This window comes from Salmo trutta, chromosome 17 (assembly GCF_901001165.1).
Source record: "Salmo trutta chromosome 17, fSalTru1.1, whole genome shotgun sequence".
NCBI classification, from domain to species: domain Eukaryota; kingdom Metazoa; phylum Chordata; class Actinopteri; order Salmoniformes; family Salmonidae; genus Salmo; species Salmo trutta.
Window position 1 is genome coordinate 25,612,285 of NC_042973.1, and position 27,592 is coordinate 25,639,876.

The window sequence follows — 27,592 nt, forward strand, 5'->3', positions numbered from 1 at the left end:
CAAAACAATGGAATTGCCATGGAAACACGTGGGGGAAAGAGCTGTGGGGGGGAAAGATCCTGAGTCTCCTCATTGCCCCCCAACATAATTAGACGACATTTAGGCTATTGTTTATATGTGTATTTCACACTATGTTGAGGTACAAATCAGAGTATAATGATTGTATGGGGATGTCAACCCTAACACATGTTCTTGTCATCGTTACCAATCAACTGAATTACAGTTAAAAAAACGAATTTGATTACAGCCACCGATTTCGGTATGCTAGCTGTGCTAACCAGCTTATGTGAACGTAAGTTAGCATTTAGCAGTCACTTCTTCTTAACCTGAATAGAGACAGCTTCTACATGTTATGCAACAAAAACAGCCAAACATATCCGAATCGGACTTACAGTGCATTCAGAAAGAATTCAGAACCCTGCCCTTTTTCCACATTTTGTTACGCAACAGATTTATTCTAACATGGATTAAATCAAATGTTTTCCTCATCAATCTACATACAATAACCCATCATGACAATGCGAAAACAGTTGGGTTTTCTTTGCACATTTTTAAAACTAAAACAGAAATACCTTATTAACATAAGTATTCAGACCCTTTACTATGAGACTCAAAAATGAGCTCAGGTGCATCCTGTTTCCATTGATCATCCTTGAGATGTTTCTACAACTTGATTGGAGTCCACCTGTGGTAAATTCAATAGATTGGACATGATTTGGAAAGGCACACACCTGTCTATATAAGGTCCCACTGTTGACAGTGCATATCAGAGCAAAAACCAAGACATGAGATCGAAGGAATTGTCCATAGAGCTCCGAGACAGGATTGTGTCGAGGCCCAGACCTGGGGAAGGGTACCAAAAAACATTTATGCAGCATTGAAGGTTCTTCCATTCTGAAAATGGAAGAAGTTTGGAACCACCAAGACTCTTCCTAGAGCTGGTCGCCCGACCAAACTGAGCAATCGGGGGAGAAGGGCCTTGGTCAGGGAGGTGACGATGGTTACTCTGACAGAGCTCCAGAGTTCCTCTGTGGAGATGGGAGAACCTTCCAGAAGGACAACCATCTCTGCAGCACTTCACCAATCAGGCCTTTATGGTAGAGTGGCCAGATAGATGCCACTCCTCAATAAAAGGCACTCCTCAGTAAAAGGCACATGACAGCCTGCTTGTAGTTTGCCAAAAGGCACCTAAAGGACTCTTAGACCATGAGAAAGAAAATTCTTAGGCCTGATGAAACCAAGATTGAACTCTTTGGCCTGAATGCCAAGTGTCACGTCTGGAGGAAACCTGGCACCATCCCTACGGTGAAGCATGGTGGTTGCAGCATTATGCTGTGGGGATGTTTATCAGCGGCAGGAAGACTAATCGGGATTGAGGGAAAGATGAACCGAGCAAAGTACAGAGAGATCTTTGATGAAAACCTGCTCCAGAGCATTCAGGACCTCAGACTGGGGTGAAGATTCACCTTCCAACAGGACAGCAACCCTAAGCACACTGCCAAGACAACACAGGATTGGCTTTGGTTCAAGTCTCTGAATGTCCTTGAGTGGCCCAGCCACAGCCTAGACTTGAACCCAATCAAACATCTCTGGAAAGACCTGAAAATAGCTGTGCAGCGATGCTCTCCATCTAACCCGACAGAGCTTGAGAGGATCTGCAGAGAAGAATGGGAGAAACTCCCCAAATACTGCCCCAAACCTGTAGCGTCATAACCAAGAAGACTCGAGGCTGTAATCGCTGGTAAAAGAGCTTTAACAAAGTACTGAGTAAAGGGTCTGAATACTTATGTAAATGTGATATTTCCATTTTTTGTTTTTTATGAATTTGCAAACATTTCTACAAACCTGCTTTTGCTTTTGTATTTTGGGATATTGTGTGTAGATTGATGAGGGGAAAAAACAATCTAATCAATTTTAGAATAAAGCTGTAACTGTCACGGCCGTCGTAGTGAGTAGACCAAAATGCAGCGGGTACGTGAATGCTCATAATACTTTTTATTAGAACATTTACACAAAACGAACGACAGCTAAACAGTATTGCAGGCTATACACAGCAGTGCAAAACCAACTTCCCACAAAAGACAGGTGAAAAAAAAGGGCTACCTAAGTATGGCTCCCAATCAGCAACAACGATGTACAGCTGTTCCTGATTGAGAGCCATACCAGGCCAACACAAAGAAATACACAACATAGAAAAAACATAGAAATACAAAAACATAGAACCATACCCAAAAACCCCGATAACACAAAACAAACACACCCCTGCCACGCCCTGACCAAACTACAATAACAAATAACCCCTTATACTGGTCAGGACGTGACAGTAACGTAACGGGGGTCTGAATACTTTCCAAATATAATTCATTATGTTTAGCTGAGTGGAAAATGTAGGCTTTGATGAAGGTAATTGCTTAATTAATTAGTGCTGGGTATGTTCTGATGGGAGGAGCTTCCCCTACAAAAGGAGCCTCTCTTTCAGATCAAGGGGGGAACCATTTTGGTTTGTTTTTAAGCTGTCTCCATAATGTATACTTTGGATGGCAGTACTCTTGTTTTTCTTCTGGATTCACTATATAAATAAACACCCTTGCACAGAAGTACTTTTGCGGCTCCGCCATCATTTTATTTGATAGAGGTTAGGTTTTTCAGTTTAGCTTTCTGCCCTACTCTACGTGACAAAGGGTATGGTTATATTTGTCTCACTGACTCTAGCAATACTTTTGGATTCAGAGACCCACCTTTCTTTGCCAAGGTTTGTAAATCCCTTCATAAGATCGTCAAGAACAATAGAAAAAAACAACACATGATTTTGCAACTCACTTTCATATTGCATTTACAGGGTATTTTTTTTATATAGAAATATACATGATATGATATACATTGTTAATTGACAGTTCACTTGTTTCTCACAATCAAAGTGGCAATGCCTTTAACATCCCTTATTCTGTCTGCATCAAAGTCGACCATCAGTTTTCTCAGGCCTGCTCGGGTGGGCTTGAAGGACAACTTGACCTTGACCTCTTGACCTGGTCCAATGTCATCTCTGTAGGAGAAAAGAAATCGTTTCACTACAAGCACACATTGTTCTTTCAACTCAGTCTTGCTCTGTTCCACTAAGGGTTAAAATACTAATGGAGGTCTCCTGCTGTGTTCAATGAGGCCATGTCAAACACGTCACGCTATACTGAACAAAAATATAAACGCAACATGGAAAGTGTTGGTCCCATGTTTCATGAGCTGAAATACAAGATCCTAGCATTTTTCCATATGCACAAAAAGCTTATTTCTCTCAAATTTTGGCCACAAATTTGTTTACATACCTGTTAGTGAACATTTGGCCTTTGCCAAGATAATCTACCTGACAGGTGTGGAATATCAAAAACATGATTAAACATCAGGATCATTACACAGGTGCGCCTTGTGCTGGGGACAATAAAAGGCACTAAAATGTGCCGTTTTGTCACACAACACAATGCCACAGATGCCTCAAAAGTTTTGAGGTAGGGTGCAATTGGCATGCTGACTGCAGGAATGTCCACCAGAGCTGTTGCCAGAGAATTGAATGCTCATTTCTCTACCATAAACTGCCTCCGTCTTTTTAGAGAATTTGGCAGTACTTCCAACCAGCCTCACAACCGCAGACCATGTGTAACCACGCCAGCCCAGGACCTCCACATCCGGCTCCTTCACCTGTGTGATCGACTGAGACCAGCCACCTGGACAGCTGATGAAACGGAGGAGTGTTTCTGTCTGTAATAAAGCACTTTTGTGGGTAAAAACTAATTCTGATTGGCTGGGCCTGGTTTCCCAGTGGGTGGGCCTGGCTCCCAAGTGGGTGGGCCTCTGTCCTCCCAAGCCACCCATGGCTGTGCCCCTGCCCAATCATGTGAAGTCCAGAGATTAGGGCCTAATGAATTTATTTCAATTGACTGATTTCTTTAATTGAACTGTAACAGTAAAATCGTTTAAATTGTTGCATGTTGCGTTTATATTTTTGTTCAGTGTATTTTAACACCTCTTGCATGTAAGCCAAAAACCAGCTAATTCAGAAATATTGTCTGGTAATATAAACTTTTTTGTAGCCATACATTTCTGGGAAAGACCACCACACAACTTGTTTAACATTCAGGTCTGCTGGAATTTTAAACTCGATTAGCTGCCAGAATTTACAGTTGTGGCTATGTGCTGCTTAGGCTTGGGTGATATACTGTACCTTTTATACCGTATGCCGGGGTATTTCAAAATACAGATGGTATGATTTTCAATACTCCCCTGAAAAAGTGTTTATTGGGTTGGGGGAAACTGATACACCACTGCTTATAAATTAAGTATGACTATAAGAAATCTAAGATGTGTCAAATAAATTATTCATCTCAGGGCTCCAGCTATGCATTTGGTTTGCTAACTGGCTAGATATGTGGATAGATGTCAAAATCAAGCTTCTTGTTTACAGCAGAGACATTCAATCCCCTCCTGGATCAAGATCCCTGCTGCCTAAATTTGTATTTTTTTGTGTGTTTTTTTTAATACAGCCCCTTGTGTGCATGCACATTTAGTAATACCATGGCTGGAACAATGAGGCAGATATTTTACTGGATGTATAAATGTGAAGCATCCGGTTGGTGTTTCCACTCATTACCAAATATGGTGATGAGAGGAAGCCCAGTGGCCGGCAGTGGGAGAAGATGGAGCGAGATGGATTTTTGCCAACATTCTGCACATTTTCTCATCTATAAAACATTTGATCTCCATACAGTTTTCTGTTTCCAAAACTAAAATCTGTAACAAACCGTGAGGAATGCATTTTGTAGACTTTACCCTTTGCCAATGTTTAAAAATAGTTTAGAAGGAGTTTAGAAGTATTTCACACGCGCGTTTCACAGAGTCGGTATTCCCTATCGGAAATATGCGAATAAATGCTAGAACACACCAATAGGATCTCACTAGCTCATGCTTGGCTCTGCCCACCTTGTTTGTTCGGCCCACTATGATTAAGTTCTGGTCTATATTGGGTTATTTATAAAAATCTTTGGTAATACCGTATACCCCAGTATGGTACAGAAACGATATGATTGCCCAACCCTAGCGCTGCTATAAAAATGTGGATTTTTTTTTTCTTCACACTTGAGCTACATGAGATGACCAAAAAATGAGGTAGGCTAGGTCCAGGAAGTGTGATGTTTTGTCAAAGAATGTTAAATTCAACCAGATGGCCGGCAGAGAAATTATCCTGTGTTTAGTCTGAGGGCATATGTTTACACTGGCAGCTCTTTTTGGAGGTTATGTGTGGTAACATTTGGCCTGTGGTCCTGGAGAGCCACGCTGGGCGGGGTTAGTCGTCTTTGGCCTGGGATGAGGAGGATATGTCAGGCTCTCTCTTTGTCTTTTTAAGGGATGTGGAGCGAGAGAAAAGCAGATCTTGTTATTTTTACTCCTGCAATGTGGTCAGACTATGTCCTTGCTGAGGAATTTACAGTGGCAGCCAAGAGCTCTCTGAGATGCTATCCCTCTCTAAATCTTCAGCTGCTGCACAGGGTGCGAGATCTTTAAAGAGCCCTGGGTTTGAAAGAGTTTCAGGTCTACATACATTCTCTCATTGCTGAAAAAGCATATACAAATTCAATGAAGATTGGATCTCCTCTCTCACATACAACACACAGAGATACTTACGGTGCTTGGATCTCCCGCGCTGCTGTCAGACCTGCCCCCTCCACAGTAAACACGCCCCCTCTGAGGGTAATAGGCAATGGATTGGTGAAGCTGATGTGGGCAATCAATTTCCGAGATACAACTGCATCTCCCACTACCTGGAGAAAGAACATGGACAGTGCAGACATCATCAGAAATGATCATCTCAGTATCAAACAACCTTAAATCAATTACTATAAACCACTGTTTGCACTTGAATATATCCATTCTCATGACCAGTAGTACTCAATTTAAGCATTGCTTCACCAGAGCCATTTCCCGTTCCAGATAGTACCTTGACATGGAGCTGAGGCATGCTCAGTTGGATGTTGACCTCTTGTAAGATGACTTCGGGCTGGCCGCTGACCTGGAGTAGTGCTGTGACCCTAATCAGGTTATGCTCAGACACACATGCCCCGTAGTGATCATACCGTAGCCGCAGCACTTCCTTATGAGCTGTGAGAATAATAGGGATGAGAGGAGAAAGTATGTTATTGTATTGTTTCACACTTGTTCCATGGTATAGTTTTGCATTGTTTACTCGGTTCCTAAACATACAAGAACACCAGGGGTCAGACTGACCCAGTGCCAGTAAAAAATCAATCAAACACAGGGTCTCACACTAGTTCAAAGTTTTCAGTCATGATTCTTGATTCCTCTCGCCTATTGCACAATGATAAACTTCACGAAAACGTTTGATTGTGTGATGGCAGTTGAGGCCCACCTTTCTGGGCTGGCACAGTCAGGCTGGCAGTCTTCCTATGGCACTCCCCCCGGTGGAGGCTGTTGTAGGTGACAGCGTTGGATGTCACAGTCAGCTGGGCTGGGGTGTCCTCCCCACCCACGTTGTGCACCTCCACTATCACATCAAAGTCTGTCCCCAGGATGGCCTGGGCGTGTTTGATCTTCAGCTCCAGCTGCCCTGGTGCTCCATTCGGCTGCGTTACCCGCCGTCCTGCCTTCTCATACACCTCACGCTCCTTCACTGAACCTGGTAGAAAGGAAGGAGGATGTCATACTGTTAAATTAACGGTGTGTTCGTGTGGTATATGTCCAAAGTGACACCCTTCCCTTGGGGGTATTTGTAGTGTGTAACAGTCTACTGTACTCTTTAGGTTCTCTTCCCATCTGTGCTAGTATTTGTGCAAGTGTGGACATTACAGTATGTTTGTTTAAAGGAAGGAAGTGAATACCTTCGGGGTATTTGTAATGTTTAGTGATGTCCTCTCTGTAGTCTCCGTACACACTCTTGGTGCTGATGTTTTGGCCCACTGTATTCTGGTTGAGGGAAACTTGTGAGCGTTGGCCATCTGGGTAGACTATCCAGGTGACCAGGTCTGCGTTCACCTCAGAGAACACGAAGGCTGCATCATACTTCATCCCCACATCACCATCCCTCACTGCCTTCACTGGACAGGGCCCACAACAGTACACCCCTGAGAAGGAGGAGATAGGGATGAGGGCAAGAAAAACAGCTTTACAGAAAAAACATGCATGAAATGTAACTTCCTGTAGTAGCCCAACCATAAAAAATAGCTTTAAAGGGGCTTGGTAAACCAAGACTGGTCATGAATATGAAGTGGGACCGTACCATCACTCCTCTCCTGTGGGGTGGGATCCAGAGCCTGCCACCCATCATAGCCTTTAGGAAGATCCTCCCTGTCCATCCAGGACTCCACCCAGCAATGGTAGTTCCTACACACACACACACACACACACACACACACACACAGTGCTGATTCTGCATAATTCTAAGCTGATATCTAGAAATGAAAGCAACATGAAAACTATGGAAGTGTAGGTTGTGAGCCTTACCAGATCATGTCCTTCCTGCCTTCAGAGACACTCTCCAGCTGCTCGTCGTACAGATAGTCCACATTCAGGTTGCCATCAGTGTCATGGGCAGAGGAGTAGTTTGTAACTGGGCGAGTGGGTATGCCCAGACAGCGAAGAACTGTGTGATTGGTGAGAGAAAGTAACCAATCAGCAAACAGCATATAGTCTGTTTATAGCCTAATATAGTGTAGCTGAATGAAATATTTGATAGTGCAAATATAGAACCAGAGAGTGTTAGGAAGTTAGCTGAGAGAGAGCCAAAGAGAGAGAGCCATCTTGTGTCAGTGTGTTGTCTCCTATGTTTTTATTTTATTTTTATTTCACCTTTATTTAACCAGGTAGGCCAGTTGAGAACAAGTTCTCATTTACAACTGCGACCTGGCCAAGATAAAGCAAAGCATTGCGACACAAACAACAACACAGAGTTACACATGGAATAAACAAACGTACAGTCAATAACACAATATAAAAAAAATCTATATACAAGGTGTGCAAATGAGGTAAGATTAGGAAGGAAAGGCAATAAATAGGCCGTAGTGGCGAAATAATTACAATATAGCAATTAAACACTGGAGTGATAGATGTGCAGAAGATGAATGTGGAAGTAGAGATACTGGGGTGCAAAGAAGCAAAATAAATAAATAAATAACAATATGGGGATGAGGTAGGTAGATAGATGGGCTATTTACAGATGGGCTATGTACAGGTGCAGTGATCTGTGAGCTGCTCTGACAGCTGATGCTTAAAGTTAGTGAGGGAGATATGAGTCTCCAGCTTCAGTGATTTTTGCAGTTCGTTCCAGTCATTGGCAGCAGAGAACTGGAAGGAAAGGTGGCCAAAGGGGGAATAGGCTTTGGGAGTGACCAGTGAAATATACCTGCTGGAGCGAGTGCTACCGGTGGGTGCTGCTATGGTGACCAGTGAGCTGAGATAAGGCGGGGCTTTACCTAGCAAAGACTTATAGATGACCTGGAGCCAGTGGGTTTGGCAACGAATATGAAGCGAGGGCCAGCCAACGAGAGCATACAGGTCGCAGTGGTGCGTAGTATATGGGGCTTTGGTGACAAAACAGATGGCACTGTGATAGACTGCATCCAATTTGCTGAGTAGTGTTGGAGGCTATTTTATAAATGACATCGCCGAAGTCAAGGATCGGTAGGATAATCAGTTTTACGAGGGTATGTTTGGCAGCATGAGTGAAGGATCCTTTGTTGTAAAATAGGAAGCCGATTCTAGATTTAATTTTGGATTGGAGATGCTTAATGTGAGTCTGGAAGGAGAGTTTACAGTCTAACCAGACACCTAGCTATTTGTAATTGTCCACATATGTGTCTCTCACCTGTACAGGCTACGCCTGAGAACACCCAGCACTGTCCGTAGCGCACCCTCTGTGCCCCGGCCTCACTCCAGCGCCTGAGGATGGGCACACTGCCAGTCCAACGTGTGGGCGGCACCCCGTCATCGTACTTCCCGTCCCAACGCCCCGACACCACGCCACGGTCATCATTAGCGTTCACCTGCACAGGTGTAGAGTAGGTAGGTTAATTACTGTGAGATTATAACTATTCCCAATGTGTAGAAATAATGAAGTTATAGGGTGAACCTTACCATGGCAGTAATTGTCCTGCTCACGTACACTGGGTCTGCTCGGTTGGCTGTGTCCATCTCTGGGTTTGTCAGTGCAGCAGGTGAATTGTCCAGGATTTCAAAACAGATGTCCACCACATCTTGTTCAAACTATGAAAAATGACATGAGGGATTATACGTAAAAATATTATGAGAATGCATTAAGTGAGCTCATGATGATATAGATCCAAATCTCAAACCAGTGTTAAAATACATACATAGAATTGTTGAGTGTGACTGTGACTCTATGTACTTTCTCCTCACTAGATGTAGACAATAAGCCATGCAGGTTGTTTGTCTGTCTCTTTCTCAATCTCTATGTGACTATGTCTCTGTCTCTCTCAGATGAGACAAACCCATGTTTTAGTGGTTGGCATTTTCACACATCCAGTGTAAAAATGTCTTACATCCACCAAAGACATTTCCTCTGCCAGCTGGTGCATGGTGTCTCCAAACGACACCAAGCTGTGACAATTCACACAGGCCACCATCAAGCCTTCAGACTTGACAGAAACCACTGGCTGCCAACACCCACCCACATGCCCCGTTGTTTATCTTTCTGTTTGGAACTGCCTCAGCTAGAACTGTGATTCAGGCTGCACATCACTGAGATCTGGTTCTCATTGGATCGATGGGTTGATAATGGGATCAACAGGTTTGGGCTCTCTATTCTGTCTCAGCTGTGTTGGCTGTCTGCCCTTCAGAAGTGCTGTATGTTTGCTACCTGTCCAAAGTTCCAGGGTAGTGAGGAAATCTGGTCCCAGGAACCCTGGTAAAGGAGGCCATTTTCATTCAGGATGTACTCCTCTAGCAGCTCCTCATCAGGGAGGTACACAGAGTCAGCTGGGAGGGAGAAAAACAAAGACCCAGAGAAGAGTGAGGCATTCTTATTGTAGTGATATCACACAACTGACAACTTTCATATAAGCAATCTGTTCCACTAATTTCATATTTTTCTATATGTTGTTATAATTTCATGTTCGGCTCAAATGTATTTCAAAGTAATTACAGGGACGGACACAAATACACAACTGAAGACAGTATCTTCCCTGACTCTGACCTGAGAGTGGCACCTCCCTGAGCCCTCCACCTTACCAAAAGAGCATATAAAACAGGACAGGGTGCAGTGCCACAACACTGAGCACTTTCAATATTTCCTTACTGATTCAACTAGTGTGTGTGTGCATGTGCACGCAGCGCATGCATGTGTGAGCTCACCTTTGCACCAGGGGTTGAAGAGCAGGTAGAACGTGTCTGGTGTTGTCTTCTCCAGGATGTGTCCGTCAGGGGAGAGGAGCAGCACTGTCACACTGTAGAGTCCCACAGGGGCGTCTGCTGGGCTGTGGATCGTCAGCAGCACCTCACTCTGAGCCCCCTGCTGGCGGAACCACCACTTGTCACTGCCAGCACGGGCATCCAACACCTTCACAACCACCTCACCCTCCTTACCTAAACACACAAACAAAACCACACATATACTGTCATTCAAAGCTGTTTTACCAGACCATTTTATTTTTATATCTGTCAATCATAACTAACTCCTCCCACTGTGCAGTAGTATCCACTCTATTGCTGACTTAAGCTTATGGTCCTTGTCCTTGAGTTGCTTACCTAGATGCAAGATCATGGCTAGTTTGTGTTTAGGTGGCAGGGTTGTGAAGCACTGCAAGGCAAGGGAGAAGGGCTGCCCCCTACGAACCAGCAGCCTTTCCACGTCCATCTCCTCTGTACGATGGGCATGGCTGTTCACCTGGCAAAGCAGGTCCATCCCCATGAATACACCTGGAACACAATGAAAGAAAAAGCATAGGGTTCAGTCACTTCTAATAAAAACCTATTCTACTGTATAGTTACAAATAATGAGTTCAAGAGGATGTCTTAGGGGGTAACCAGACCACACCTGTACTATTACTCTTGTAGATATTCATATTTCTAGAGAGATCTCTAGTTTAGTCATATCAATCACAATGGTCCCAGGTTGTACAGGTCAAACCACAGAAAGGTCAGACAAGTCATCTATTTGAGCCTGACTATCAGTGTGAGTCATAAAGTCAAGGACCCCACTTCATATTTATAGAAGCTACTGTAGGTAGACAACTCCACTCAAGCATGTGGCACTGTGTGAAAACATTAACATTGCTGTTTTGATATTAAAGGGTTATGACAATGATTGCCAGAAATGTATGTTAATACTATATTGTAACAGTAGCGCGGGAGAAAGCTTTTTTTAAAGAACAGAGGTGAATAACAAAGTTTGATGCTTTTTGCAAATGTTCTTTATAAACCATCAAGTAACAAGTAAGTATAGACCTGGTTTGCCAGGTCAGATTGGAACAAAAGAGACCAATCTAAGCCATCAAACTGAAGTCATCCTTCAGCCATTCTTGAGGTTAGACACACTTGTGTGCCATATACTATGATCACACACAGAGACACAGACAGAGACAGACCAACTTTCATTTTTGACAAGGAGAAACACAGATCTACTGTATATTCTGTTTAAATTTAGAAATGTACACATTTGAGAAGAAACTTTGTCAGATAACACCTCTGCTCCATCCTCATATTTGTATGATTAGCGTGTGTGAGCCTGTTGGTCTCATGCTCTCCTGGTATGCATTGCTTAAATTAGAATGAGTGACCTTAGCACACTGCTGTGAATTCATCCGGCAGCACATTTTTCACAGATATAGAAATTGCTTGGAATATTTGTCTCCTCTACTTCGGGGGGCACTACCAATGGTTTAAAAAAATGTGAAATAATGCTAAATCCCTTACCGTTTTGGTCGGCCATTCTCCACTCTTTGTGGTGAATAACTCCTCTGTGAATCTTCTCTTCTCTGCCGTGTAACCTCCTTTTATGATACGTTTGACTCCTCTTTTGTCTTTTCACACAGTCCTGAAGGTGTATGCATCGCTTTTCTACCCGTCTCCACCAGGACCCAGTATTTATACTGGAGAGGAATGGCTCTGTCCTAGTGCTCCAATACACATGTTCACCCATACACACCTCCCGTTCACTGTTCTCCCTGACCTCTGACATCACACTCTGTGGAGATCCAGAACAGAGGTGTACCCACAATCTGTGGGTGCGTGTGTGTGTACGTGCGTGATTGGATGCGTGCCCATGCGTGTGTGCGTGTGTGTACAAGCTTGAATTGGGAAGCACAAGCTCTGCCTACTTCAATATTTTACTTCCACTGAAAAAAGCATGAGAGCCCAAATATTTACTATAGTTTGTGTCAGCCATGTGCGGGAACCTTTTTCTCCCACTGTGATCTAAGCTCAGACACTGTGTTCTTTGTTAAGCGGATAAAGGGTTCAGGGCATAGGGCACACTTTTACTAATCCAACAGTTTTCCAGTAAATGTTTTGCATCATATACAATTTTGCATATATGGCCACTTTTTTTCTTTCTGTATAAAGCCTGAAAGTCACCAATTACAAAATATACAAGTTGAATAAGTTTACAGCATGATATACTTGAGAAGGAAAATAAGATTTTGTTCAGCTGAATTGCAGTCCAGGACATTGACCGGAGCTATTTTTCCTGGCACATGGTAAAGCAAAATAATCAAACCCAAGCTGGTTTTAAATAAAAAGTTAAACATCCATTTAAACAAACGTTTAACATCAACTATAGGACATCGATTACACATCCAATACAGTGAAAGCTGGGGCTCCTGAGTGGCTCAGCGGTGTAAAGCACTGCATCGCAGTGCTAGAGGCACCACTACAGACCCTAATTCAGTTCCAGGCTGTATCACAACTGGCTGTGATTGAGAGTCCCATAGGGTGAGGCACAATTGGCCCAGTGTTGTCCAGGTTATGGTTTGGCTGGGGTAGGCTGTCATTGTAAAAAAGAATTTGTTCTGAACTAACTTGCTTAGTTAAATAAAAAGCTGAAAGTGTATTTCTACTGAAATTATGTGAAAAGTGGGAAGGGTATTTCTACTAAAATACATTGTGTTGAAATATCATAACGGTGATCTTTTTACTTATCCATATGATGTCTCTATGTCCCAAAGTTAAAGAATAATAGTAAAAGCAAGAAGGGATATTTTTATACTGGAACGCATGGTGTTGAAATATCATCTCATATATCATCTGTCGTTCAATGTCATGTCATGAGGGTCAACGCTCCAAGTTCAAGTCATTATTAAATTTGTGAGACTCAACTTAAGTCCAAGTCATAGGATTCAAGTCCACCATTATATTACTAATATACAATATAGTAAAAAAATATAATAGAGTACTTTTTGAGTGTGTACATGCTCACTATCAGTTGTACTTATTAGGCTGTGTGAAGTTACAATTTATGAGTAATGGAATGGTGAGTGTGTAAGAGGTATGTGTGTTTGCCAGCCAGACCGTGTGTCAGGAAGTCATATTCCAATAATGGAGTAAGGAGACACACTACAAGAGAAACAATATGAGGGAAATGTCTTCATCACCATGACAGCACTGAGCCCCTTTGCTACAGTGTGTGACATATTTGGTTAATTCTCAGTGACTATAAATAAGAAATGAGGCCTATGGAATTGTGTGAGTGGAAAGTGTAGGGAACAATAACATCTCTAACAATAACATCTCTGATGGCAGCAGATTCTCACTGTGCTGTTACATCGCTTGGGTGGTTCTTGCTTTTGCTGACACACAGAAGCCCCTCTGTCCTGCTGACAAAGGGGGCAAACAACCCGGTGATCACTCTGCCCCACCCAAAAGAGAGAGATAAGTGTGTTAGACACTGAACTGAGGAATGCTGTGACAGTAAGATTTCGGGAAAATGGGGTGTCCACCGCTGACAGAACTTCATCCACATAGCACCTAGGTGACGATGACAGTTGACCAGTATGACCAGTCACACACCACTACTATGTGACTCCCTTCTTGGGAGGTCAGAGAGGATATGAAAACAACATGGCAGGCTGTAAAGGTCAAGTCTGGTTTATAGTGATATACAGTCAGTGAGTGGATAAGCCAAGTTTTAATAAAACAATCACTGGTCCAAGTGTTCACACCAGGGGGAGCTAGTAACTCTCCAAAGACCGCCACTGAAACAATGCATCTTTCATCTTATTTTTCTCTCATGCTTGTGCAAACGCTGAGACATAAATACTCTTCTCCTGACAGAGCGGGAGTATTTTTGGAGCATAGCCCATCCTACCTTAGGAAGCATTGCTGCCTGTAGGCTGGTTGTGTAGACACACAGGGCAGGGACAACCCAGATCGAGTGACTCCCTGAAATTACACCCCAGGTGAGTCATGAATCCCCTCTTTCACTACAACAGTAACACTGAAGTAAGGACAGCGAGTCAGACACCTCTGTCAACATGTACACAGACTATGAATAAGAGATTTAAAGTTGTCTGTGGTCCTCAGGAGGTCTTGTTCTTGCTCCTTCCTTCCCCCAAGTATGCAGCCGTGGCACTTGGTGTGTAGACATCTCCATCAACACAGGCGGAGTGCGTGCTGCAGTGACGCCAGGAGGTCATATCAGGAGACAGAATTCTCTGCCTAGAGTTTGAAACCACATGCTAACGTTAGCTAGCTGCTAGGAATTATGCATGATCGCTAGCTGCTCATTTGCTTGCTTGCTCGCAGATAAAAGTCCTTGTTTCATGACTTATTCAGTTGTTATTCGCCGTACTATTACCACTAACTATATTTTCAACCGTCTGATTAGATCAGTTGTTATTCACCGTACTATTATCACTAACTATCTTTTTAACTGTCTTATTAGACAAGTGCTAGTCCGAAGTCTGTTCATATATGTTATAATTTTCTGATAAGTGAACGTCAGGATGGCCGAGCGGTCTAAGGCGCTGCGTTCAGGTCGCAGTCTCCCCTGGAGGCGTGGGTTCGAATCCCACTTCTGACATTACTTTTAGGAAAGGAAATGTAATTGTCTTGTTGTAGGTATCAGGAAAGATACTGTTAACTAACCAGAAGTGAATCTACACCCACTAGTTACATGTGGTACTAGGTTATTTGTTATTTTGTCTCAACGTTAGATTTGGCCCTATGTGCGCGTGACAGTATTCGAGATTGTTGACACACTTTCTTAGACTGTTACAAATTCATAGAAAGTAAAATGACGGCGGTGATGTGATAGTTACGGAACAGTGCTCATGTTGGCACTCTTTTTTACATTTAGTCTAGTCTTAGTCATTTTGACTAAAATATCATTAAGTCTTAGTCACATTTTTGTCATTTGAATAATGATTAAGTCTAGTTATTGTCAAAATGATGAAAACAGTAGGCCATTTTAGTCACATCACGTTTGTATTGCCTCATTAACCTAGTAAACATGAATCACTGACTTCCATGTGCGTAAACATACATAGCTTTGTCCTTCCAACATATTTTTCTGCATAACATCCTATTCTCTTCCCAACAGCAGAAATATGACAAACATATATAAGAAACACTTATCTGGCCATGTAAATTCCTAATTCAGTCTGAACTGGCTAGATATTGCTCATTACATACAAAGCACACGTACACACACAAGTGCAGAGAGAGAGTAATGTTTACTGTTCATTTTTTATTGTTTATTTCACTTGCTTATTATCTATTTCACTTGCTTTGGCAATGTAAACATATGTGTCCCATGCCAATAAAGCCCTTTGAATTTAATTTAATTTAATTGAGAGAGAGAGAGAGAGAGAGAGAGAGAGAGAGAGAGAGAGAGAGAGAGAGAGAGAGAGAGAGAGAGAGAGAGAGAGAGAGAGAGAGAGAGAGAGTAGCACAATCAACAGCTTGTGCCGCAAATGCTGTCAAATGCTGTGTTCAAAATAACTGGGACCTCGGAACTCGTTAATCTCCAACTTCCGACTTTAGTGTGTTCAAGACAACTGGGAAGAACTAGCTCAGACTGGGAAAAATCATTTTGAACAGTCATCCAACTCGGAATTCCAAGCCGGAAAGTCGGACCAACGTCATGATTTGACCTAGTTTTATTTTTTTCAAAGTTCCCATGCTGTGTTCAAAACATCTGGGAATTCTAAAAAAATACGAGGTCAAATCATGACGTCAGAGATCTTCAGGGCAGAAAGTCGGAGCTCTAGAAAGAGTAGAAAGAGGCCAGAGTTCCCGAGTTGGAATTACGAGTTGGATGACCGTTCAAATTGTTTTTTCCCGGGTTCCCAGTTGTTTAGAACGCACTGAAGTCGGAAATCTGAGATTTCCCAGTTCCAAGTTGCTTTGAACGCGGCACCAGTTGTCTTGAAAGCACCAAAAGTAATGTCAAAGTAGCAAAGACAGTACATTATGAGGATAGACTAAACTGCTTCTCCAATAGAAATCCCCAATCACACTTGTAGGCGGTGTCATGGTGACGTTTGCTAGCTAAGCTCATGCATAGAAATACGTCATCAGGTGTAACGGGGTCATGGCTAGAAGGGATCCAGTTTTTGTCAAACTAACGTCAGATTTGATGCTTCGTAGCAGGTAAGGAGAATTAACATCTCGAGTTAGGAAAAGGGTTAGGTTTGACATTAATTTGACTAAAGCTAGATCCCTTCTAGCCATGACCGTGTAACGGTCGTATCTCGCCGACCTGCGCATGTGCATGCCGTCAAATCAAAGGCACTTTCGATTTAAAGTTGTTTTTGATAAAAATGAAAACATGTCCGTTTGTCACTTTCACGAGGTTGGAGAAATAACATGTTCAACTACTTAAAAGACATTGTATCAAATCTAATTTGTGCCTTTAGATTTCGAGAAAATTAACAACTAAGGAAGAATTTTTCACCTCTCTCATGGACTGTTTGGCATTGAGGGATTCTGTATAATTGGATCATGGACTTCCTGTTCGATCGAGTCATACGGGTGAGGGTGGGGTCAGAATTGTCAATGTGGTTTGATGTGAACAGTGTACTCCTCAGGGAAGTGTGGTTAGTCCAGTGTTGTTCACCCTGATGATAGATGACATATTTGAGGTGGGACAGGGAGTGGGTGTGGCCTTGTATGCCGTTGATGGGGCTGTATGGAAGAGAGGTGGGAATGTGAAATATGTGATGACAAAGTTGCAAGAAGCTGTGGGAGTTGTGGAAGATTTGTCTTTAGCATGGGGGTTGAGGATGTCTGTGGCCATGTCCTGCTATATGGTGTTTTCTAGGAGGAAAGTTAAAGATGTTAGGCTGCAAATATACAGTCAGGATATAGGTAGGGTGTCTGAGTTGAAGTATTTAGGTATGTGATTTGATGAGAGGCTTACATAGAAGAGACATGTTGAGTATATTGAAATTAAGTGTAGGAAGGTGCTGAACCTCATGAGGGCAGTGGCAGGATATGATTGGAGGTCAGATAGACAAACACTGTTGTATATGTACCAGGCATTGATCAGGTTATCTTTGGATTATGGGTGCTTTGTATATGGATCGGCAGCCAAAACAGTACTACAGCGCCTGGATAGGATACAGTCAAGGGCACTGAGATTGGGGGAGAGAGAGGTAGGGCTATCAATTGCATTGGGGAACGTTCCTCTGGCTATTTCTGAAACCAAGTGTACATTAGATGTGGACATGATTGAGGGCAGGATAAAACTGCGTGAGGACGTGAGATGGTGTGTGGAGACTGGAGAAATATATAGATAATCGTTTTTATTCATTATTAAGGATATATACAGATGGTTCAAAGGATCCAGTTAGTGGTAGGGTGGGGGCTGGGGTGTATATCCCAGATTTCAATGTTAGAGTATGCAAGCGGTTAACTGATTATGTGTCAGTGTATAAACCACTCAGTGGTGATCTGCTCTGATTCAGTTGCAGTGTTGAGTAGTGTGAAGACGGTCAGGTCGGATAGGGGAGACTGGTTTGTGGAGATGATGGTGCTGTTAATGGATTGGAGAGGATGGGAGTGGTGGTAAACTTTTGCTGGGTTCCCGCCCATGTGGGTGTGGAGGGTAATGAGAAGGGCAATGTGGCGGCTAAGAGTGCTGTGAGGAGAGAGGGGGTTTATATTCAGGTCCCGCTGGGCCGCAGGGAAGTCAAGTCCTTGAATCGGGCAAAAGGGCTTGATCTTTGGCAAAGGGAGTGTGATGCTAGTAGTAAGGGGAGGCCATTTTGTTGCCATGCACTGGTCAGTAAAGGAAGAGGTGGGGAGTATGGGATGTAGGACAGAGGAGTAGACCACCATATGGGCACACAGATTTGAATGTCACGTTGTGGATTTTTTATTTTATTTCACCTTTATTTAACCAGGTAGGCCAGTTGAGAACAAGTTCTCATTTACAACTGCGACCTGGCAATGATGATAGAGAGACATGAAACAGGCCTGTGTGATGAGTGTTTAGTGGAGGAAACGGTGGAGCATGTGTTGATATTTTGTGAACTGTATGACGTAGATAGGGAGAGATTGTGTGAAAGGGTTAGAGAGGCTGGACGGGGTTGGGGTTTGGGTGGTGTACTGGGTGGAGCGAATTGTTGTCTGGGGCTCAATTTCACTTTCTCAGAGGAACAGGACTAATGAAGATCATTTAATGTATATAGTTAGGCCGTTACTGGGCTCACACTCAAGTACAGTAGGTGGCGGTGTATGTCTTAATGATGGATGTGGTACAAGAGTTGTTGTTGTTAGAGGGGTTATATCTTGCCTGGACCTCACAATGGCTTTGTACTCTATTGCATCTATGTGTGAATGTAATGTAATTATTGATTCTACTGTTGGAAGTGATAATTTCCCAATTTCGTGTACCATGACCTTTGATGTTACTATTCCAGGTAGGGTACCATTCAGAAGATGGTGATCATTGCTTAAAGTCTGTTGGACGGTTGTTTTTAGACAGGCCGGTTGATGTATGTGCTGCTTCTGTAACCTCTCTGATTTTGAGTGCTGCAAGTGTATATGTACCAGTGAGTGAAGTGGGTGAGAAAAGGAAGGTGGTTCCTTGGTGGACTGAAGAGGGCACTGCAGCTATTCAAGAAAGAAATAGGGCTTACAGAGTGTTGCATAGGAATATGACTCCTGAGAATCTAGTTGATTTCCAAAGGAAGATAGCTTTGGTACGTAGGGTCATTAAGTCTGTCAAGGGAAATGCTTGGAGACAGTTCTGCTCTACAACAGGCAGGGGTACTGAGCTGGGGGATGTATGGTCTATGTTGAAGAAAATAACTGAAAGAAGCAAGTCAACTTGAATTCCAGTTTTGGTTTTGGGTCAAAAAATGGCCGTAACTGATAAAGAAAAAGATGACTTGTTGGGGAAGACATTTGCTAGGGTACATAGTGGGGTTACTTTGGATCAAGTATATAAGCAATGCAGGTGTGAGATTTTAAATGCTCACGTTAATGTTAATAAGAAAAGGGATACTGCTGACTCTTCTTTGGATGCTGATTTTACTGTAAATGAGATGCGTTCAGCCTTTAGGCTGTGGATATACAGCCCCAGGTCATGATCAGTTGGTGCTATGTAATGTTTAAGCATCTACCTGATGAGGTCATACATGTTCTTCTAGGATTATTTAATAAGATTTGGAGTAAGGGGGTTATACCTTCTGGTTGGAAACGTTCAGTAATATTACCTTTTGTAAAGCCTGGTAAGGACTCTTCATGAGCGGACAGTTATAGACCAATAGCACTGAGCTCTAACTTGTGTAAACTGATGGAAAAGATGACAGTCAATAGACAGTCATATTTCCTTGAACATAGAAGTTTATTGAGTCAATGTCAAAGTGGATTCCGTAAAGGTTGATCTACTTTGGATGCATTAGTAAAGGTGAGCAATGAAGTTGAAAAAACTCTGATCGTGAAAGAAGTAATGGCTACTGTCTTTTTTACATTGAAAAGGCTTATGAACCTACTGTATGTGGAGAGAAAGCCTACTGATTAAGATTAGAGGTCGACCGATTAATCGGAATGGGCGATTAATTAGGACCGATTTCAAGTTTTCACAACAATCGGTAAACGGTATTTTTGGCCACCGATTTGCCGATTTATTATTATTATTTTTTTAAATTATTATTATTATTTTTTTATAATATTTTTTAACTAGGCAAGTCAGTTAAGAACACATTCTTATTTTCAATGACAGCCTAGGAACGGTGGGTTAACTGCCTTGTTCAGGGGCAGAACGACAGATTTTTACCTTGTCAGCTTGGGGATTCAATCTTGCAACCTTATGTTAACTAGTCCAACGCTCTAACCACCTGCTTTACATTGCACTCCACGAGGAGCCTGCCTGTTACGCGAATGCAGTAAGAAGCCAAGGTAAGTTGCTAGCTAGCATTAAACTTATCTTATAAAAAACAATCAATCAATCAATCATAATCACTAGTTAACTACACATGGTTGATGATATTTCTAGTTTATTTAGCCTGTCCTGCGTTGCATATAATCGATGCGGTGCGCATTCGCGAAAAAGGACTATCATTGCTCCAACGTGTACCTAACCATAAACATCAATGCCTTTCTTAAAATCAATACACAGAAGTATACATTTTTAAACCTGCATATTTAGCTAAAAGAAATCCAGGTTAGCAGGCAATATCAACAAGGTGAAATTGTGTCAGTTCTCTTGCGTTCATTGCACGCAGAGTCAGGGTATATGCAACCGTTTGGGCCGCCTGGCTCGTTGCGAACTAATTTGCCAGTATTTTACGTAATTATGACATAACATTGAAGGTTGTGCAATGTAACAGGAATATTTAGACTTAGGGATGCCACCCGTTAGATAAAATACGGAACGGTTCCGTATTTCACTGAAAAAATAAACGTTTTGTTTTCGAGATGATAGTTTCCGGATTCGACCATATTAATGACCTAAGGCTCGTATTTCTGTGTGTTTATTATATTATAATTAAGTCTATGATTTGATATTTGATAGAGCAGTCTGACTGAGCGGTGGTAGGCACCAGCATGCTCGTAAGCATTCATTCAAACAGCACTTTCGTGCGTTTTGCCAGCAGCCCTTCGCAATGCATTGCGCTGTTTATGACTTCAAGCCTATCAACTCCCAAGATTAGGCTGGTGTAACCGATGTGAAATGACTAGCTAGTTAGCCGGGTGCACACTAATAGCGTTTCAAACGTCACTCGCTCTGAGACTTGGAGTAGTTGTTCCCCTTGCTCTACATGGGTAACGCTGCTTCGAGGGTGGCTGTTGTTGATGTGTTCCTGGTTTGAGCCCAGGTAGGAGCGAGGAGAGGGATGGAAGCTATACTGTTACACTGGCAATACTAAAGTGCATATAAGAACATCCAATAGTCAAAGGTATATGAAATACAAATCGTATAGAGAGAAATAGTCCTATAATTCCTATAATAACTACAACCTAAAACTTCTTACCTGGGAATATTGAAGACTCATGTTAAAAGGAACCACCAGCTTTCATATGTTCTCATGTTCTGAGCAAGGAACTTAAACGTTAGCTTTCTTACATGGCACATATTACACTTTTACTTTCTTCTCCAACACTTTGTTTTTGCATTTTTAAACCAAATCGAACATGTTTCATTATTTATTTGAGGCTAAATTGATAGTATTTATGTATTATATTAAGTTAAAATAAGTGTTCATTCAGTATTGTTGTAATTGTCATTATTACAAATAAATAAAATAAATCGACCGATTAATCGGTATCGGCCTGGTTTTTGGCCCTCCAATAATCGGTATCGGTATCGGCGTTGAAAAATCATAATCGGTCGACCTCTAATTAAGATGGAAAGACTTGGTATTGGTGGGAGATTATATAACTGGGTTTTGACCTTCTTATTTAATCGCTCATTTTGAGTTAAAATATGATCAATTTTTATCTGATGCCTATGGAGTTGACAATGGTACTCCTCAAGGCAGTGCTATCAGTCCAATTTTGTTCAACATTATGATTAAAGATGTGTTTTTGAGTGTAGGTAGGGGGCTTCCCTATATGCTGATGACGGAGCTATTTGGAAGAGGGGAAGGAATGTCTCTCGTGATCAAATCTATTCAACAAGCTATAGTGGATGTTGAAAGATGGTCGATTGACTGGGGTTTTAAATTGTCAGTGGCAAAGACTTGTTTTATGGTCTCGAAGAAGAAAGTTGCTGATAATATACAGTTGTTTCTGTATGGACAGCCTATGAGGAGAGTTTCTAAGGACAAATGTTTGGGTCTATGGTTCAATGAGCGATATACATGGGAAAATCATGTCCTAAATGTTTAAACAAAGTGTAAGAAGGTAGTAAATCTTATGCGCTCGGTCTCTGGTTATGAATGGGGTGCTGACAGACAATTGTTGATGGATATTTATAGAGCTCTGATCAGGACGACAATTGATTACAGGTGTATAGTTTATGGAACAGCGTTGAAGACTTGGCTTCAAAAGCTGGGCAAAATCCAGTATATAGATTTAAAGATATGTATTGGTGCATTTAAATCAAGATCTGTATGTGCCTTACTAGTGGAGGCAGGTGAGATGTCTGGATATACGGTATAAAAATGGTCATTAGCTTATTGGGTTAGGTTGAAAAGCTGTGAGGTTGAGCATCCCACTGCTACTGTTCTAGATGACTGTTGGGAATATACTAGTAGACAAGGCAGTGGTTTTGGTTGGACAGTTGGAAAGCTTGCTAATGAGAGTGGTTTGAGGAAGTTAGATGTTGGCCCTTCTGTGGTGATAGGGAATGTTCCTCCATGGTTACTCCCTGATCATGTTGTTGATCTAACCTTGGTAGAGAAAGGAAAGATTGGTCAGAGGTCAGTGATATAGGGAAACTGGTTGACAATTACATTGGTAGAAGTTTTTATGCTTTTCACAGATGATCCAAGGACCCAGATAGTGCGCGCACAGGAGCAAGCGTTTACGTTCCTGAATTTGATGTGCAGATATGTAGAAGACTAACAGATGAACGAACTGTCAGTATACTCAGTTAAGATTTAGACATTTCTCCAAAAAGTATGATCTTTGTCCCCATGTGCAGTTGCAGACTGTAGTCTGGCTTTTTTATGGCGGTTTTGGAGCAGAGGCTTCTTCCTTTCTGAGCGGCCTTTCAGTTTATGACGATATAAGACCTGTTTTACTGTGGATATAGATACTTTGTACCTGTTTCCTCCAGCATCGTCACAAGGTCCTTTGCTGTTGTTCTGGGATTGATTTGCACTTTTCACACCAAAGTACGTTCATCTCTAAGAGACAGAACACGTCTCCTTCCTGAGCGGTATGATGGCTGCGTGGTCCCATGGTGTTTATACTTGTGTACTATTGTTTGTACAGATGAACGTGGTACCTTCAGGCGTTTGGAAATTGCTCCCAAGGATGAACCAGACTTGTGGAGGTATACAATTTATTTTCTGAGGTCTTGCCTGATTTCTTTTGATTTTCCCATGATGTCAAGCAAAAAGGCACTGAGTTTGAAGGTAGGCCTTGAAATACATCCACAGGTACACCTCCAATTGACTCAAATGATGTAAATTAGAAGCTTCTAAAGCCATGACATCATTTTCTGGAATTTTCCAAGCTGTTTAAAGGCACAGTCAACTTAGTGTATGTAAACTTCTGACACACTGGAATTGTGATACAGTGAATTCTAAGTGAAATTGTTGGAAACAATTGTTGGAAAAATTACGTGTCATGCACAACGTAGATGTCCTAACCGACTTGCCAAAACTAGTTTGTTAACAAGACATTTGTGGAGTGGTTGAAAAACAAGTTTTAATGACTCCAACCTAAGTGTATGTAAACTTCAGACTTCAACTGTACATATGAGATGAGTAATGTAAGATATGTAAACATTATTAAAGTGGCATTATTAAAGTGATCCATTTATTTAAGTGGTCAATTATTTCAGGTCTTTATGTAGGCTGCAGCCTCTGTGTCAGGGATGGCTGTTTAACAGGCTGATGGCCTTGAGATAGAAGCTGTTTTTCAGTCTCTCGGTCCGAGCTTTGATGCACCTGTACTGACTTGCCTTCTGGATGGTAGCGGGGTGAACAGGCAGTGGCTCGGGTGGTTGTTGTCCTTGATGTGACATCGGGTGCTGCAGGTGTCCTGGAGGGCCGGTAGTTTGCCCCCGGTGATGAGTTGTGCAGACCGCACCACCCTCTGGAGAGCCTTGCGGTTGTGGGGGGTGCAGTTGTCGTACTAGGTGGTGATACAGCCCAACAGGATGCTCTCAATTGTGCATCTGTAAAAGTTGGTGAGGATGTTAGGTAACAAGCCAAATTTCTTCAGCCTCCAACTGTGTGGGTGGACCATTTGAGTTTGTCTGATGTGTATGCCGAGGAACTTAAAACTTTCCACCTTCTCCACTGCTGTCCCGTCGATGTGCTCCCTCTGCTGTTTCCTGAAGTCCACGATCATCTCCTTTGTTTTGTTGACGTTGAGTGAGAGGTAGGCTGTCTCGTCGTTGTTGGTAATCAAGCCCACTACTGTTGTGTCATCTGCAAACTTGATGATTGAGTTGGAGGCGTGCATGGCAACGCAGTCATGGGTGAACAGAGAGTACAGGAGGGTGCTGAGCACACACCTTTGTGGGGCCCCAGTGTTGAGGATCAGCGAAGTGGAGATGTAGTTTCCTACCTTCACCACCTGGGGGCGGTTACCAATTATTTTGGTACCAGTTTATAATAGCAATAAGGCACCTCAGGGTTTGTGGTGCTTAAGAACAGCCCTTAGCCGTGGTATATTGGCCATATACCACACCCCCTCGTGCCTTATTGCTTAATTATACCACTTGTCAGGTAGACTCGTTCATCAACTGTAATATATTTGTCTGTGTTACAGTGAGGCTGCACCTGCAGAGGAGCCAGATGAACTAAGGTAGTTGTCTATTATTACATGTGGATTTTTTCTGTCATTTTCAATAGTTCATAGCGGATTTATATCTGCAGTGACTCACTGGATGAGGACCCTCAAGCTGAGAACATGGCTTGCCAAATTATGCACAGGTATAGACTTGCTATCTGAACTTCAGTCACTTTAATGTTTTTGTGGGTTTACATTATTTGGTTTAACCTCAGTCACTAGTTCCCAAATACAATCTTTCACAATGAATACTCAGTTTCTGCCCCGTCTACTCTACATTTAGGCCATGCAAGTACATTTTTCTGTCAGCATTCTTAACTCCCAAGTATTCATTTGCAAACAGAAAAATAACTCCTAAGTATTAATTTGCATGGCCTGTATTTGGAATAGAAGATGTAGAGCTGATAGTACTAATCTTAAAAGCATGTCGTTGGGCTTGTTAAAAGCATTTTTCTTCCCTTCCTTTCACCTTGCAGTTTCGGTGAAGAGGTGGTGGCAAGCGTACCACACCTTGACCATGATTATGATCAGAATCCTCTGCCTGCTGAGGAGCAGCTTGAAGAGGCACCAACGAGGTCGTTCGTCAGGCTGAGGAAATCGCGAAGCTTCAGGCAAACCAGTTCCTCCTTCTATGCTTCCAGTGTGAAAAAAAGAAAACCATATTTACATTGAATTTAGAGACTACAGTACTATAAAGCTGTTTTTCTGGCTTTACAGCCAACAGCAGAGACCATCGATAGATGGAGTCAGGTACAGTGCATAAACAAAACAGATGAATACCCACGTAGAGTTGGCTATAAAGCTTAACTCTAATGGATCAGTTCTCCCTCTTTCTGTGCCGTGTTAGACAGGGCCTCCTTGAACTGGATTTAGCTGTTTGTTTCAATGTATCACACTCCACAGTCACCTGGATAGGATATGTGTCACCTGGGCAAACTACCTTTACTTCATGCTAGGATCCCTTCCAGTTTGGCCCTAAAGGGTAACTGTTAATTAGCTGATGCCCCTCTGTTTCAGGAACACATTCCCACATACCAGAGTAATACTGGACTGTACTGAAATACTTATGGTAGAGAAATTAACATTAAATTCTCTGGCAACAGCTCTGGTGGACATTCCTGCAGTCAGCATGCCAATTGCACACTCCCTCAAAACTTGAGACATCTGTGGCATTGTGTTGTGTGACAAAACTGCACATTTTAGAGTGGCATTTTATTGTCCCCACCACAAGGTCCACCTGTGTAATGATCATGAAATCAGATTCTTGATATGCCACACCTGTCAGGTGGATGAATTATCTTGGCAATGGAGAAATGCTAACTAACATTGTAAACACATTTGTGCACAAAATTTGAGAGAAATAAGCTTTTTGTGTATATGGAACATTTCAGGGATGTTTTATTTCAGCTCATGAAATATTGGACCAACACTTTACATGTTGCATTTATATTTTTGTTCAGTATAGATGAGGTAATGTGCTGAGAGCGCAGACGATGACAGACTTTATAGTTACTTTGCGCTCTAGTTTCCCTCTTGAGATGTTCTGCGTCAGACTGTGCTATCTCCATACCACCGTAAAGGTCCATCTCATCTTGATTCAGAACAGTTGTAAAGCGACTGGACTGTGGAGGCAGTCTAAAGGTGGGGTAATCATCAGTTGGGGTGGGCTCTGGCACGTTGAGAGTCTGATATGTCAAAGCAGATCACCATACTGCGATGGTACACTTTGGCTGATGTGCTGGAGTTCATATTGTACAAATTGCAATTCGTAACAGATAATTTTAAATGGATGATGGACATCCACAAATTAATACGTGTAGTGCTTTCAAGACAACTGAAAACTCAAGTCGAAGCTCTAGAAAGATGCCCGAGTATCCGAGTTGGATGAACGTTCTGAACAATTTTTCCCATAAGGAGCTTGTTCTCAATTGTCTTGAAAGCACTGAAGTCAGATAATTCACACAAGTTGTTTTGAATGTGGCAGTACCATACGAAATGTAACATATCATACTATCATTTACATTTACTATGTTACGTCTACCCCTTTGTCATGGTTGCAGCCAGCCAGCATAGAATGGGGCTAATGACTTATAACGTGAGCTAATGACTGTTTAGCCCAGTGATGTAGCCGAGTCCGAATCAAGTCCCAAGTCCCCTGTGCTCGAGTCCAAGTCCGAGTCACCAATGGTTGAGTCACGAGTCCCTATGGCTAGTCCAATGTCCAAGTGCTCGAGTCTTGGTCCAAATACTCAAGTCTGAGTCACTGGGTCCACATGAACTCAAAATAAAGTTATTTATCCAGTCAGATAGAGTGTAGTGGCAAGAGGGATTTAGTCAACAAATTGTTTGCGATCCCTTATCATTTATTTCTGTGCCACCAAATGTGCCACCAAAAACGTTCTCAAACATTCCATGAATAGAGCTGACATTCAATAGTGTGCAATTCAGGGCATTCCTGCATGTGGACATTCCTGCATCCCATTGGTTTTTGCATGAACCGAGAAAACCGTGCTCGACAGGCGGAGGCGAAGGACACCGTATACCAGTCTTCCTCGCCTCCAGCTAGCACAGCAGGAGGGAGGGAGGCTGGGGTGACACGTGTGTTAGTTAACTAGCTAGCTTGCTTGTTAGGGACACCATGCGTCGCCACCCTCTCCCGCCTGCTCTGTACTGGACTAGCTGGCTAAGCTAGCACAAAGTCTCCTTTTCTACTGCCTGCCAA

At 42.5% G+C, this 27,592-nt stretch overlaps 1 protein-coding gene and 1 non-coding gene across 2 annotated transcripts; one reads left to right on the forward strand and one right to left on the reverse strand.

Moving 5' to 3' along the window:
- Positions 1-2,598: 2,598 nt before the first annotated feature.
- On the reverse strand, positions 2,599-12,220 carry LOC115151929 (protein-glutamine gamma-glutamyltransferase 2). Its single transcript, XM_029696285.1, has 13 exons — positions 11,929-12,220; positions 10,762-10,932; positions 10,369-10,599; positions 9,875-9,993; positions 9,133-9,261; positions 8,864-9,041; positions 7,504-7,642; positions 7,280-7,383; positions 6,882-7,124; positions 6,413-6,679; positions 5,984-6,144; positions 5,671-5,807; positions 2,599-3,043 (listed from the first exon to the last, which is right to left on the reverse strand). Exons 1-13 carry the CDS (start codon positions 12,191-12,193, stop codon positions 2,896-2,898), a joined length of 2,292 nt encoding a protein of 763 aa, XP_029552145.1. The 5' UTR covers positions 12,194-12,220; the 3' UTR covers positions 2,599-2,895.
- Positions 12,221-14,948: 2,728 nt separating this feature from the next.
- On the forward strand, positions 14,949-15,031 carry trnal-cag (transfer RNA leucine (anticodon CAG)). Its single transcript has one exon. It is a non-coding gene; the product is annotated as a tRNA-Leu (tRNA).
- Positions 15,032-27,592: the final 12,561 nt, after the last annotated feature.

What these genes read in the sequence shown, in the direction of transcription:
- LOC115151929 (XM_029696285.1), bottom strand. Translation starts at nt 12,193, where the DNA reads ATGTCAGAGGTCAGGGAGAACAGTGAACGGGAGGTGTGTATGGGTGAA. An exon ending in CTTCAACCCCTGGTGCAAAG is followed by an intron (nt 9,994 to 10,368) that starts GTGAGCTCACAC and finishes TCTCCCTCCCAG; the next exon opens with CTGACTCTGTGTACCTCCCT. An exon ending in TACCCTGGAACTTTGGACAG is followed by an intron (nt 9,262 to 9,874) that starts GTAGCAAACATA and finishes CATTTTTCATAG; the next exon opens with TTTGAACAAGATGTGGTGGA.